The 15,575-nt window shown below is 43.7% G+C and overlaps 1 protein-coding gene across 1 annotated transcript in view; it reads right to left on the reverse strand.

The window, feature by feature from the left end:
- Positions 1-14,237: 14,237 nt before the first annotated feature.
- tmem240a (transmembrane protein 240a) overlaps positions 14,238-15,575 on the reverse strand; it is a 114,919-nt gene continuing 113,581 nt past the window's right edge. The window contains exon 4 of the mRNA XM_034171966.1: positions 14,238-15,481. Coding sequence (XP_034027857.1) covers positions 15,327-15,481 — 155 coding nt within the window. The 3' untranslated portion in view covers positions 14,238-15,326. The remainder of the gene's footprint in view (positions 15,482-15,575) is intronic.

Consider the following 15,575-nt stretch of genomic DNA (forward strand, 5'->3'; position numbering starts at 1 on the left):
GTGTGCTCCAAAAGTTTCAGAGGGAAGGTCTCACTCTGAACGAGAAGTGTGAGTTTGCTAAAAGCGAAATTATCTTTGTGGGACACAAAGTTTCAGCAAAAGGCATTGAGGCTGATCCCAACAAGGTAAAAGCAATTCAACAGCTGCCACAGCCTCAGAATGTGGAAGATGTGCACCGTCTCTTGGGAATGGCCAACTATCTCGCTAAGTTCATGCCACAATTAGCCACAATCACCACACCGCTAAAAGACCTACAAAAAGAGAGAAACGACTGGATGTGGGCGGAGCCACAGGAGACAGCGTTTCAGAGACTAAAAGCGATTCTAAGCTCGCCCGAAGTGCTCGCTCAGTACTCTAACTCAGCGGATACAAGAGTTGCGGCTGATGCGTCGCCAAACGGTATTGGAGCTGTTCTTACTCAGAAACAGTCCGACGGCTCGTGGCGACCAGTGACATATATCTCAAGAGGACTCACAGACACAGAGAGACGTTATGCGCAGATAGAAAAGGAGGCGCTTGCTGCGACATGGGCATGTAAGAGACTCTCATCTTATCTCAGGGGATTGCAGTTCACCCTGATCACGGATCACAAACCCCTGGTTCCTCTCCTGAGCACAAGAGGCCTGGATGACCTACCTCCACGCATTCTGAGATTCTGCCTCAGACTGCTGCGTTTTTCTTTTAACATTGTTCATGTTCCGGGGAAGAACCTCGTCACCGCTGATGCCCTGTCCCGGGCACCGCTGGAGGGCCCGCCCTCTCCAGGAGACCTTCAGCTGGAAAAGGAAGTGGATGTCTTTGTGGACTGTGTTGTATCCCAGCTTCCAGCCACAGACAAAAGGCTGGAGGACATTAAACTAGCACAAGGTAACGATGAACTGTGCAAAAAGGTGGTAAATCACTGTTTGTTAGGATGGCCAGAAAAGTGTAAAATAGATCCAGAGTTAAGGGATTACTGGCAATACAGAATGGACTTAAATGTGGCACAGGATCTTCTCATGAAAGGAGAGAGACTGCTGATACCACCTCCTCTGCGAGCAGAGGTTTTGGCATGTCTCCATGAAGGCCACCAGGGCATTTCAAAGTGCAGGGCTAGAGCTAAAGAGGCTGTGTGGTGGCCGGGCATCTCAACTCAAATACAACAGATGGTAGACAGGTGTGAAATATGTCAAAAGCACAGGGTACAGAATCATGAACCCATGTTGCCAACTCCTGTTCCTGACCGCCCGTGGCACAAAGTTGGCATGGATCTTTTTGAGTGGTCACAGAAACAATATTTGTTGATTATTGACTTCTTTTCTCGGTACATTGAGATAGCTGAACTGAAGCACAGAACGGCAGAGGTCACTATTAAGGCAGTGAAAGAGACCTTTGCAAGACACGGAGTTGCAGAGACTGTGGTGTCAGATAACGGGCCACAGTTTTCTTCAGACCAGTTCAGACAGTTTGCTAAGGAGTACCAGTTCACACATGTTACGAGCAGCCCTAGATACCCCCAAGCTAATGGGGAGGCAGAGCGCGCTGTTCGTACCATCAAAGATCTGTGGAGAAAGGACAGCAGGGCGCTGCTTGTCTACAGATCCACCCCACTGGAACACGGGTTCTCACCGGCGCAGTTGCTCATGGGGAGACACCTGCGCAGCTCCCTTCCACAGTCCACAGCCAAGTTGATGCTCAAGTGGCCCGACCTGCAGGCTTTTTGGACGAAGGATGAGGAGGGGAGGGGTGCGCAGGCATGGCAATATAACCGGAGACATCGTGCCAGACCGCTCCCAGAATTGGAGACAGGACAGAAAGTGTGGATAACTACGGAAGGAATCACTGGAGCAGTAGTTAGACTTGCCAGTGCTCCCAGATCTTATGAGGTAGAAACTGACAGAGGTTTTCTGAGGAGGAATAGGAGCCACCTCAGACCAACTGGGACGGTTACCAGATCTGGAAGAGTTGTGAGACCTCCACAAAGGTTGGATATGTAAATCTGCTAATGGTATGCATACAGGCTTATAGAAATGTTCGTTAGGCTGTAAAAGAGAACGTTTACCAGAAATGCAATTGTGTTCTATGTTACAAGTAGCTTTATGGAAAAAAAAGTATTTAAAATGTTTACAGTGAAAGATGCTCCTCAGTTATGTTTTGGCGAGCCATTTTGAGTTGTTTTCTTAGAGATGTCTTTAGCTAAAAGGAGGAGGTGTAGCGGGAGACTACTGTTCCCACAATGCTGTTCGGCGGATGTTGTATGAACTTCCAGGTATTGAATAAAGACGGCTGGGGTTCCACGAGGCAGAGAAGACTCGGGTGTCCTGTTTGTACATAAGGTAACGGTTTAATCACTGCAGATTTAAAGCATTTAGGAAAAGATCCAGAAGTTAGCGAGAGATTAACAATTTCCAGCACAGTTGACCCAAGAATGGGCCATAAATCCTTAAAACGTTTTATCGGTATGGGATCAAATAAACAGGTTCTGCTTTTTGTAGACGTCACAAGTTTCGTCAGTATGCCTAATGAAATACTATTAAATTCTGTAAATGTAGGTAATACCTCAATGGTAGCATCCATTTCCATAGCAAGGTGCAGTGGCTGGGCCAAGGCATGTAATATCTTCTAATTTCTTCTCAAAAAAAAATCCAAGAAGTCCTGTGCTGAAAAGGGAGAATGACTAACAGGTGGCTGTCTGTGAATGAGAAATGCTATCCTGTCAAACAAAAACTTTGAGTTATGCTTGTTTTTACTGATCAAATCAGAATAATAGGCCCGCTTTGTAGCCAATAGTGCATACCTATAATCTAAAATAGCATCCCGCCACGCAAGGTGGAGCACCTCTAATTTGAAATTACGCCATTTCCAAACCTCTATCTAGCCTTCTGCCTAAGGTAATGCAAGTAACCACTGAACCAAGTTGACTGTGCCTTGGGAAGGCATGGCCTACATAGAGGAGGTGCAATCTTATCAAGTGTAGTTTTGAGTGCTGAATTTAAGCTATCTGCAAGGCTGTCTACTGTGTGAGCATTCTCCAAACTTGAAGTTAAAATTTCAGGCAGTCTAGCTTTGAGTTCAGCCATAGTTGAGGGTTTAATGCGTCGCCGCAGTAATAGAGTGGTCAGAGACCACAGAGGCAAGAGGCAAGATGTCGATATTCGTGACAGCAAGGCCACACATGAGAACCAAATCCAGGGTATTTCCACTAATGTGCGTTGAGTCCTGAATGCATTGCTGAAATCCTAATGCCTCCACAAGTTCCATTAATGATTTACAACGCAACACTTTTGGTTTTGCTCCCATTTTGTATGAGATGAACTCAAAGATCTAAAACTTTTTCCACATACACAATATCACCATTTCCCTCAAATATTGTTCACAAACCAGTCTAAATCTGTGATAGTGAGCACTTCTCCTTTGCTGAGATAATCCATCCCACCTCACAGGTGTGCCATATCAAGATGCTGATTAGACACCATGATTAGTGCACAGGTGTGCCTTAGACTGCCCACAATAAAAGGCCACTCTGAAAGGTGCAGTTTTGTTTTATTGGGGGGGGATACCAGTCAGTATCTGGTGTGACCACCATTTGCCTCATACAGTGCAACACATCTCCTTCGCATAGAGTTGAAGAGAACACACCTCTCCAACGTGCCAAACGCCAGTGAATGTGAGCATTTGCCCACTCAAGTCGGTTACGACGACAAACTGGAGTCAGGTTGAGACCCCGATGAGGACGAAGAGCATGCAGATGAGCTTCCCTGAGATGGTTTCTGACAGTTTGTGCAGAAATTCTTTGGTTATGCAAACCGATTGTTTCAGCAGCTGTCCGAGTGGCTGGTCTCAGACGATCTTGGAGGTGAACATGCTGGATGTGGAGGCCCTGGGCTGGTGTGGTTACACGTGGTCTGCGGTTATGAGGCTGGTTGGATGTACTGCCAAATTCTCTGAAACGCCTTTGGAGACGGCTTATGGTAGAGACATGAACATTCAATACATGAGCAACAGCTCTGGTTGACATTCCTGCTGTCAGCATGCCAATTGCACGCTCCCTCAAATCTTGCAACATCTGTGGCATTGCGCTGTGTGATAAAACTGCACCTTTCAGAGTGGCCTTTTATTGTGGGCAGTCTAAGGCACACCTGCGCACTAATCATGGTGTCTAATCAGCATCTTGGTATGGCACACCTGTGAGGTGGGATGGATTATCTCAGCAAAGGAGAAGTGCTCACTATCACAGATTTAGACTGGTTTGTGAACAATATTTGAGGGAAATGATGATATTGTGTATGTGGAAAAAGTTTTAGATCTTTGAGTTCATCTCATACAAAATGGGAGCAAAACCAAAAGTGTTGCGTTTATATTTTTGTTGAGTATATGAATGTTAAAGCCACCAATAATCAAAATGTTATCTGCACTAGTTGACAAGCCAGAGATGAATGCACCAAATTCATCTAAAAATTCAGAATATGGGCCAGGAGGCCTATCAGCAGTGACAAAGTAACACAACTGATTTCCATACTTCTGACATTGACAATACGTAGCATCATAGGCAGAGCAGAGGATCAGATGCTCAAAAGAATTATATTCATGACTCCCAACAGCTAATAACGTAAACCGAGATTTATAAATAAAAGCAACACCCCCGCCTTGCTTCACACCACAAGACACATGACTAAATCTGTATGCTGGTGGGCAGGCCTCATTCAGAGGAAGGACAGCTGTGGGTTTGAGCCAGGTTTCACATAACTCAATCATATCCAAATGATGATCTATAACTAGATCATTAATCAACAGAGATTTCAAGGACAATGATCTGATGTTAATGAGACCCAAACTAAGGATTTCAGTGGAGATGACAGTCTGACTGTTTGGAACGCGGTGAAGCATGCCCAGGTTCTGAGAGCACCGCTGGTGGAAATCAATTTTACAATCTTTGTAAAATGATTCCTGTAGATCACTCAGCCTGTCGGTTCACAGCCTCATCTTCTCACAGCTCCTGGTGTTCCTGGGCAGTCTCCCAGCTAAATAGTAATGAAGATCTGCTTCCGAGATATGACGGGATCAGGTGTCCACAGAGTGGCATGGCCTGACGTCTGCCCTTCCATCAAATTTATTTGAAGTTGGTTTCGGCCCCCCCTTTTTTTTTTAGATATCCTGCTTCCAGTCAGATTACTGATTAACAGACAGTGACAATGAAAATATAATCTCCTCAGAGAAGGTAGCAATAATTGATTAGCTTGACAGTGGTAAAGAAAACATCTCATTCTGGTTGATGTTCTCACACCTGTAGCTTCTCTGTGTGACCAACTGATACATTCCTTCATAATCAACTGCAGTGAGCTAAGTTGCAGTGCACGTGCTGCAGTGGTACTTGCATAGTGATCATGCCCTTTGTTTTAATCATCTATTCATGAGTGATGGTTTTTGCAGGAGAAAGCCTGCATGGACCTGAGACTCATCCTCAGTGCATTGCTGCATATTCTTGCATTATTCACCGTGTGAGTGGGCCGTAAAAAAAAAAAAATCAGGCATACCTAAAACGGTCACAGGCTGGGTCTAAATAATTCAGTGAGCTTTCTTTTGGTTTATGTTGGTTACCAGGCAGACCATTGAAGAGCTAGACTGATATTATGCACTTTGCACTGACAGAGGTGGAGGAGAGAGAAAGATGAGTGCCCCTGATTTGTGCTGGCGCCCAAATGGAAGCCGTTCTAACTTGGTAGTGCACACTGTGTTTAAAACAGTGTCCGGTTTACATGATGAATGTGAGGCAGCAGTGCTCCCCACTGGTCTGCCCTCAACTCAGCTTTTCTATCACAGTATCTCCTAGTGGTATGAAATGGTATAAACATTTGTGTCAAAGTGCCAACTCTCTTTGGTAGATAATCGTTGAACATCATCTAGAATCCTCCACCAGACCTGGACTTGTGAAAGGTTCTTGCCTGCTCTTGAGAAGATACAGTTTTGAGCTGAAACAGTGATTGGCACAAGAGTTGATGATTGCAGTAAAGCACTGTGCATAAAAAGCAAAATTAAGACCGCCGAGATTGTAGAGAAGCTTGAATCTTCGACTGGACTGGGTTGCTTGACACGAGGATGTTTCGCTTCAAATCGCAGAAGCTTCCTCAGCTAAAATTCTTGTTCTGGTAGTCTGACTTCTGTCTTGACTCTTGTAGAGAAGAATGAACAGAAGCCACAAAAGCTGGAGTTTTAAACCTAACCAGACCCCTCCTACCAAGAGGCAAACTGCTATAGGCTAGTGACTAAACAGTAGCTCTAATTAGCACCTATTGTGCTCTAGTTAGCACTCTCCTAATGACAGGGCAGCGGTCCCTCCTAATGATGGGATGGACACCTCTCCTGCCGGCTCCCTTGACGACTCTTCTGATGACGTGAATGACTCATTACCATGAACAAAAGACTGAAACTGCTTTGACCTGAGTACCCCATTGTAAAGAGGGGACAAAGCGTGTCTCAGACCCCCTCCCCGGTTAAGACTGGGTTTCAACTGTTTCACATAGAATGCCTCCTTGACCCCTCTCTCAAACCATTTCTTCTCTCTGGCTAAGATTTTAACTTCCTTGTCCTCAAACATGTGGTTAGTGTCTTTAAGGTGGAGATGAACTGCAGACTGAGGTCCACTGGCACCCTCTCTGCGGTGCTGGTATAGCCTTTTGTGTACAGGTTGCTTAGTCTCACCTATGTAGTGTTCGTTACAGTTTTCCTGACATCTGATAGAATACACTACATTGCTTTGTTTGTAACTAGGGATCCTGTCCTTAGGGTGGACTAATTTCTGTCTCAAGGTGTTAACCGGTTTAAAGTAAACTGGGATTTTGTGCTGTCTGAAGATCCTCTGTAGTTTTTTCCCCTACTCCTGCTAAATAAGGGAGAGACACTTCTCTTCTTCTTGTCTGTGTCTCCTGTCTATCTGGTCTCTTTGTTCTCTGGGACTTCTGCACTTTGTCCAGGGACCATCGTGGGTACCCACATACTGTGAGGGCTTTCCGGACAAGTTGTTGTTCTTTAGTCCTTCCCTCTGCAGTTGTGGGCACCTGTAGGGCTCTGTGTTGAAGAGTCCTGATCACCCCGAGCTTGTGTTCAAGGGGGTGGGTTGAGCCAAAGAGCAGATATTGGTCAGTGTGCGTGGGTTTTCTGTAAACTCCTGTCTGGAGCTGCCTGTTCTCTCCAATTGTAACATCACAGTCCAAGAAGGCTAAATGGTTGTTTCTGGCATCCTCACGTGTGAACTTCATATTGGAGTCTACCGAGTTGATGTGTTCTGTAAAGTCCTCAACCTCCTGTTGCTTGATTTTAACCCATGTGTCATCGACATATCTGAACCAGTGACTGGGAGGGATGCCCATGAAAGACGGCAAGGCTGTCTTCTCCACTCACTCCATGTACAGATTGGCCACAATGGGTGATACCGGAGACCCCAAAGCACAACCATGGATCTGCCTGTAGTAATTCCCCCTAAACAGGAAATACATGTGTTAAGACAGATCTCCAAGAGTTGGCAGATGTGGTCTGGTGTGAGTTTGGTCCTTTCAAGTAGAGACACATCCTCCAGCAGTCTCTGCCTCACAGCTGAGACAGCCTCAGCAGTGGGGATGCAGGTGAACAATGATGTCACATCAAATGACACCATAGTTTCATCTGCCTCCAGCTGCAGGTCCTTGATCTTGTTCACAAAATCTTGTGTGTTCTCCACATGGTGGTCTGAGTTACCCACTAGATTAGCCAGAATCCACTTAAGGTGTTTGGCCAAATTGTACATGATGGACTCTGTGCTACATACAATAGGCCTGAGTGGCACGTCCTGTTTGTGGATTTTGGGCTGTCCATAGATGCATGGAGTGGCGTCCCCAGGGTACAGTCTGTAGTATGCCTGCCTGTCGATGAGTCCCTCTTTCTCCAGGTTTTGGAGGTAGCTAATGATTTTCTTCTTATAGCCGCTAGTGGGGTCTCTCTTCAGACGTTCGTAAGTACTGGAGTCACTGAGCAAGTTGTTGATCTTGGCCTCGTAGTCCGATGTGTTCAGGACCACCGTGCGTCTGCCTTTATCCACTGGCAGGATAAGGATGCTTTGGTCCTTTTGCAGTGCTGACAATGCTTTCCGTTCTTCTCCTGTGATGTTGGACGGAGGAGGCTTAGCACTGTTCAGCACTGCTGTGACTCTTAGTTGGAGGTCCCCAGCTTCTGACTCTGACAAACTGTTATGTTTAATGGCTGAATCTACTGTCGGTATATGTTTTGGGGTCACTGAGAAATTTAGTCCTTTAGCGAGCACATCCTTTTCTGTCTGTGTAAGAACCCTGTCGGAGAGATTCTTTACCCAATTTTCCCTGTTGTCACTAATTTGTCTGGGTGTGTCTTTAAAACTACTCCCACTGAAAGTACACCTTTTCTGCACCAAAAGGTTGTGAAACTTCCTGATTTGCCGCTCCTTACTTTTTAAATGCTCAGCCATTTGAATTTTAACTATGAACTTTGTGATCTTAATTATGGGTGCCTTCCCCTACTAAAGTTTCTAAGCTTTTGTAAAGACTATCAAGATCATTTTGGAGGTCTAATATTTTAAAATGAAGCCTTCTAATTCTAAGACCCAAAATCCTCCTAAGGTAACTGTGAGATTAGTCGGTGTAATAGTTGAGGTTGATTCAATCTATTTATTTATTTCAATTTTGTTGGGAAGGTGTCGTGACACGGACCCACAACAGGGGGCGTTAATGAACGGACAATGGATAAGCCAAAAAGTAACAATTTAATGTTGTGAATCGCACAACGAATTACAGACATTTCCCATATTAATTGGATTATACACTATTTAACAAAGTTGCTTGACTCCTTTGCCACATTGTCTCGTCCTTGTACCAGCTTTCCCGCATTCTGTTTCCAGTGTTCTGATCTTCACCTGTTGTGTCCGTGCCAGCCTGTTTCTTCTGCGTTTAGTCTGCCACCTATGTGACTTCCTACATGGTATTGCAGCCCAGTCTCATGAGTTTTTTTCATGCTCCTGTCATGAAATGATTAAAATTTTTGTGACTGTTTTTTAAACTTACTATTTCTAACCCTAACCTTACCCCCAACCCTAACATTAACCATAACCTAACTCTGCTCCTTCCCCTAACCCTAACCATACCCCCTGCATCACTTTTAATTTCGTACAGCTATCACGGAATGTATTAGAATAAATTTGTTCACTTTTCGTGACATCACGAACCGATAGATTAATATATATTCCATGCTGCTGAATCACGGCATGCCATGAGATCGGGTTGGGTATTGTCATAGGTATGATAGTTTTGTGATGGAACAATTGTCACACAATCTCATAAAAGCTGCACTGTCTGGAAACAGCTGCAGTGAGTCAGTGGTATATGAGTGAAGCAGACAAAGACAGTACAACAGTATACCCCTCTACCCCCCAACGGGAGCTCCCAGGCGACCTACCAGGCCGACCTGGATGAGCGCAATAGAAGTCCCAAAAGAGGGAGGGGTCCAAAATGAGGCCCTGCGAGACCCAGGAGAGCTCCTCCGGACCATAACCTTCCCAGTCCACCAGACACTGAAAACCCCAACCCCGGTGGCATACATCCAATATCCGGCACACAGTCCAAGCCAGATGGCCATCCATGAGCTGGGTAGGAGGAGGGGATCGGCTAGAGGACACAAGGAGCTAGTGCAAACAGGCTTCAGAAAAGAGACATGGAAAACTGGATGAATTCTGAGAGTATGGGGCAGCTTGAGCTTGATGGCAACGGGGTTGATGACCTTGTCAACAGTGAATGGTCCCAGGAACTGTGGTGCCAGCTTCTTAGCTTTGGCCTTGAGAGGCACGTCCTTGCCTGAAAGCCACATCTCTTGACCAGGTTGGTATAGAGGGGCCAGTGTATGGTGCCAGTCTGCAGGGCGAACTGTCCTGTCCCTTGACATTGCCGACATCGCTGCAGGTGAGCTTGAACAAAAGGTACAGTTAGTTTGTGTTCTTGGTCCAGAAATAAGGGAACCTGATAGCCCAATGAACATTCAAACAACACAGGTGCAGCTGTTTATCATCCTCAGCCCGGTGGGAGAGGATGGCCTGATTCAGTTTCAATTTCTTGTCATTTATACAGCACCAAATCACAACAAAGTTGCCTCAACCTTACCAACCCCTAGAGCAAGCACACAGGTGACAGTGGTAAAGAAAAACTCCCTCTGATGATATTGAGGAAGAAACCTCAAGCAGGCGAGACTCAAATTTTAATAATATAATATAATAATAAATTTAATAAATTTAATAATAAATATAATATAATAAATTTAATAATTTAATTAGCTTATAATGCTCCAAATCACAGCAAAAGCCGTCTCAAGGCGCCTTACATAAAACAAGTCAACATAAAATTGAATAAATAATTAAAAATGAATAAAACATTCAAACACATAAATAAAAACAGAAGTAAAAGAATAAAACAAATAAAAATAAAAACTATCCCTAAGAAAGAGAATAAAAATAGGTTTTGAGTCTTGACTTAAAAATGTCCACAGACTCAGACTGCCTCACGTTCGCAGGAAGACTGTTTCTCAAAGGGGTGACCCACTGCTTAGGCCATTCTAACAATCACAAGGTTTTTGCAAAGTTTTACAAAGCTGAAGAAACAGAAAATAGAAAGTGTGCTGTATAGTTGAACAATGCATAGACACTATCTGCAGCAAGATCATGTTGTAGGTCTTTGGAGCAGGTCTGTGGGTTGACTATGACTGTTCCCACCATCCTTTGCTTCAGCTTATCTGAGATTTTTCTTGGCCTGCCACTTTGAGCCTTAACTAGTACTGTGCCTGTGGTCTTCCATTTTCTCACTATGTTCCTCACAGTGGAAGCTGACAGCTGAAATCTCTGAGATCCTTCCCCTAAACCATGATGTTGAACAATCTTTGTTTTCAGGTCATTTGAGAGTTGTTTAGAGGCTCCCATGTTGCCACTCATTAGAAGAGATACAAAGAGGGGAAACATTTGCAAATGGCCACCTTACATACCCTTTCTCATGATTGGATTCACCTGGGTAAGGAGGCCAAGGGTCAATGAGCTTGCCAAACCAATTTTGTGTTCCAATAATTAGTGCTAAATGTATTCAAATCAATAAAATGACAAGGGTGCCCAAATTTATGCACCTGCCCAATTTTGCTTAAATAATTATTGCACACTTTCTGTAAATACTAGAAACTTCATTTCACTTCTCAAATATCAGTGTGTTCATCTGCTATATGATATATTTAACTGAAATTTCTGATCCAGACAACCAATGATTTATAAAGGAAAATCATGAAAATTATCAGTGGTGCCCAAACCTTTGCATACAACTATATGGTGGCGGGAGTCGATTCGGACTTTACTCAGCTACGGGATGTCAAGATGGAATGGGAATCTTACTATACAGATAAAATTAAGACTGCTATGAAGGTAATGAGTGGCAGGTTTCTGTCATAATCTTCACACTGAGTATAATGCTTCACCCTTTGGCAGATGATACAGGCTGCCAAAATGCATTCTTCACTGTTTTAAAAGTTCATTTGTACTTACCTCCAATAAAATTTGGAATCGTGTTGCTTGAGGCTGTAGGTAGGGGTTGTGCAATAATTGTGGTCTTATGATGTGTTTTGTAAAATGTGCAATATAGGTGATATGTGCAGTAAGTGTAATATTCAATCGTGTGATTTGTTATTGTGTTTTGTTGATGTGCTATTTATAAAACACCATTATGAAAGCCATCTATATATCTACAGCCTTTAAATCCAAGGCAAATTTGCCTGTATGTACAATAAAATGTATTGTGCCATATTCTCTCACAGTTCAACATATAAATAGAAGGAAAACTCTGTAATGAAGTATCGAGCAGGTTTTTGGTGGTCTAATCTCAATTGCAAACATTTTCTGTTGCCTTGTGATAACAATTCAACAGCACTGCACTTGACTGCACCCCAATTTAAGACCAACACGCCCATTGGCACACAAATGAGCATTAAAACTTGCTACTTACACAGTGCAAGCTCAAAAATTACACATATTACGTTTGGAAAATAGCACTGACACTTGTGCTACATTATGCACTGCACTGTACAAAGTGTGTTGGGGTCCTCACTTCATTTAACTCACATAGCACAAGTTGTATTCATTTTTTTTAATTTTTCCATTTGTGTTGGTGTGCGAACATGATGGAAAACTGATTGTTTACTTGTCAAATGTCTGTCCAAGAACTAGAACCTGGTGTAATTGAGAAACAGGAGACTGACAGTCCAACATTCAGAAATAGTGAAAGAGAATATCGCCACGTAAAGGAGAGCAGGGCATTTATTACAAATTCTTTGACCCCTCCACAAATAAAACCAATAAAATACCAACTATATATGATGTGTTGACACAGGTCTGATGCTACAGTGCATCTAGAAAATATTCACAGCGCTTCACTTTTTCCCACATTTTGTTATTTTTATTTTTATTTTACAGCCTTATTCCAAAATGGAGTAAATTCATTTTTCCCTCAGAAATTCTTTCACAACACCCCATAATGACAACATGAAAAATGTTTTTTGAAGTTTTTGCAAATTTATTAAAAATTTAAAAAACTAAGAAATCACATGTACATAAGTATTCACACCCGTTGCTCAGCACCTTTGGCAGCAATTACAGCCTGAAGTCCTCTTGAATATGATGCCACAAGCTTGGCGTACCTATCTCTGGGCAGCTTTACCCAGGCTGTACTTTAACATTTCCCATAATGTTCCTGGCACCCCCTGCACTTCCCAGAATGCACTGCGGCACCAGCAGAGTTTGGCATCTCACAGCGCATGTAAACAATGGCTAGCGAGGATGTGGATGGCCTTGATCCAGAGAGTTCATGGACGATTATGATGATGGCACGTTTTCCCAAGTTGAGAGGGTTATCTAGAGGAGGTGGAGCACCTGTGATGGATTTCTGCTGTGCCCGATGTTGTCTTATTGTCCATGCTTCACAAGGTTCGTTTACATTGTGCCCTGAACCATACCTCTGCTGAAACTGACCTCTCACGTGAGTCACGGACTGCGACATGGCGCAAGAATCACAACTGTGAAACAGCGAATTCCTCTTTGTAGCACACCTCTCAAGCTCCATCAGGTTGGATGGGGCCATTTTGTTTCCTTCAAGTATTTTCAGATCTCTCCAGAGATGATTCAGGTCTGGTCTCTGGCTGGGCCACTCAAGGACATTCACAGAGTTGTCCTGAAGCTACTCCTTTGATATCTTGACTGTGTGCTTAGGGTCATTGTGCTGCTGAAAGATGAAATGTTTCCCAGTCTGTTGTCGAGCGCTTTGGAGCAGGTTTTCATACAGGGTGTCTCTGTACATTGCTACAGTCATTCTTCCCTCAATCGTGACTAGTCTCCCAGTTGCTGCTGCCGAAAAGCATCCTCAGAGCACAATGCTGCCACCACCATGCTTCACTGTAGGGATGATGCCTGTGTGGTTTCCTCCAAACATGACACCTGGCATTTACGTCAAAGAGTTCAACCTTTGTCTCATCAGACCAGAGAATTTTGTTCTAGTCCTAGTGAATCTGAACTTCTTCCATTTGTGGATGATGGAGGCCACTGTGCTCATTGGGACCTTCAAAGCAGCAGATTTGTACCCATCCTCAGATTTGTGCCTTGAGACAATCCTGTCTCTGAGGTCTACAGATAATTCCTTTGACTTCATACTTGGTTTGTGCTCTGACATGCACTGTCAACTGTGGGACCTTATATGTAGACAGGTGTGTGCCTTTCCAAATCATGTCCAGTCAACTGATTATACCCCAGGTGGACTCCATTTAAGCTGTTGAACCATCACAAGGATGACCAGTTGAAACAGGATGCACCTGAGCTCAATTTTGAGCTTCATTGCAGAGGCTGTGAATAATTATGTACGCATGACTTCTTTGTTTTTTTATTTTTAATAAATCGAAAAAAACAAAAAACAAAAAAAAAAACGTTTTTTACATTGTCATTATGGGGTATTGTGTATAGAAGTTTGAGGGAAAAAATTAATTTAATCCATTTTGAAATAAGGCTGTAACATGACAAAATGTGGAAAAAGTGAAGCGCTGTGAATACTTTCAAAAAGCACCGTATGCGAAGATGTGATCATAAGAAACACTATGTTGTGTTTTTAATCAAAATTTCAGTGTGCATAGACTTGATGAGACATTAGGTAATCAGCTCGTAGAGCTGGAATGACACAATCAAACATCAGAGGTCACTGTTGTGCTTCAGCAGCACTTTTAATAAAACAGACATTTCATCCTCACAACAGCAATGTCTGGACAGAGAGGGCGAGGGGGAGGGTCTGGGTGAGGGTTCCCTCTGCTGATAGGCTGGTTGTTCCTGATAAGTGAGAGGAAAATGGATAAAGAAAATCGAGCTGTGCTGTCGGACACAGTGTGGCGTGTATTTTACTGATGAGTCTTGGCTGGCATTTATTTTTCCTAAACAACAGAGCAAAGAGAACCCTGACCGCCACCATACACACGCCCTGTACCCCGAACATATTTACAGGAAAAATTAATACATTCAGTTAATTCACTAGGTAACAAAGCTAATTATTCTGTGTTTTTACCAGAAATCACACGATTTCACATCCACTTTTCAAAGTGACTCTTCTTTCTTTTCTTTTGCAATAATCTTGACGCACACAAATATCCCTCTGTGCACCCCGTTTAGACTCCGCAGCCCATGTGCCCTTATTTATAACTATTTACACAAGCAACCATCTAAAACCAGCCCACCCGCCTGTGTCCCGTCCCCCTCCCCGGACCAACAAAGTCCATCACCCACCCAAAAGAAGAAGAAGGAAACCAAAAAGGTTATGACACCCATGTTGCTGCCACGTACGCTGCCCACGTCTTACCCTGTTCTAAAAGAGCATGCCAACTTTAACAATGAACACAGAAAAAGTCTAAATACAGAAAAACACCCTTAAAAATGTTTTGTTCCTATATGTTTTTTTAAACCTCCTCCCACAACAGGGACATGGACATGAGACAAGATTTCTGTGGAAACAAGTTATCATCATATTGCTCCACTTTGATTTGGATTTCTTTTTTAATTCTGGGCTGGATTTTTTATTTTTATTTTTTTACTCAGTGTAATAAAGTTCATCAGGAAGTTTAAGGGGGCCGTGTTGTGAACAGGGGGAGTGCACATTTTCAGGGTCTCTGTCTGAGACAACAGTTGACCAATGTGGGGTTGGGGGCGGGGGGGCGGGGGGGGGGGTAAGGGTGGAGTTGTAAGAGATAGGAGGGGTAAGAGGGGTAAAAATTTTGTTTTGTCCTTTTTTTGTTTTGAGTCAGAGGTGTCGGGGACTGGGGTGGCCGTTGTGGTAGAGCTTCTGCTTGATGTGGACCATGTTGCCACTGGAATCTTCCAGCTGTCTGAGCTGCGTTTGACGACGGAGGTCTCGAAGATTGCAGAACTGGGGCAGCCATGACCAGGACGGAGTATCTGGAGGAGATGACAACAGGAAAACATGAACAAATGTCTCACAAAAGCACTGTAGGCTGAACCTTCCTCACACTTTGACATTCATTCATTCATG

The sequence above is a fragment of the Thalassophryne amazonica genome, chromosome 6 (genome assembly GCF_902500255.1).
Source record: "Thalassophryne amazonica chromosome 6, fThaAma1.1, whole genome shotgun sequence".
NCBI lineage: Eukaryota > Metazoa > Chordata > Actinopteri > Batrachoidiformes > Batrachoididae > Thalassophryne > Thalassophryne amazonica.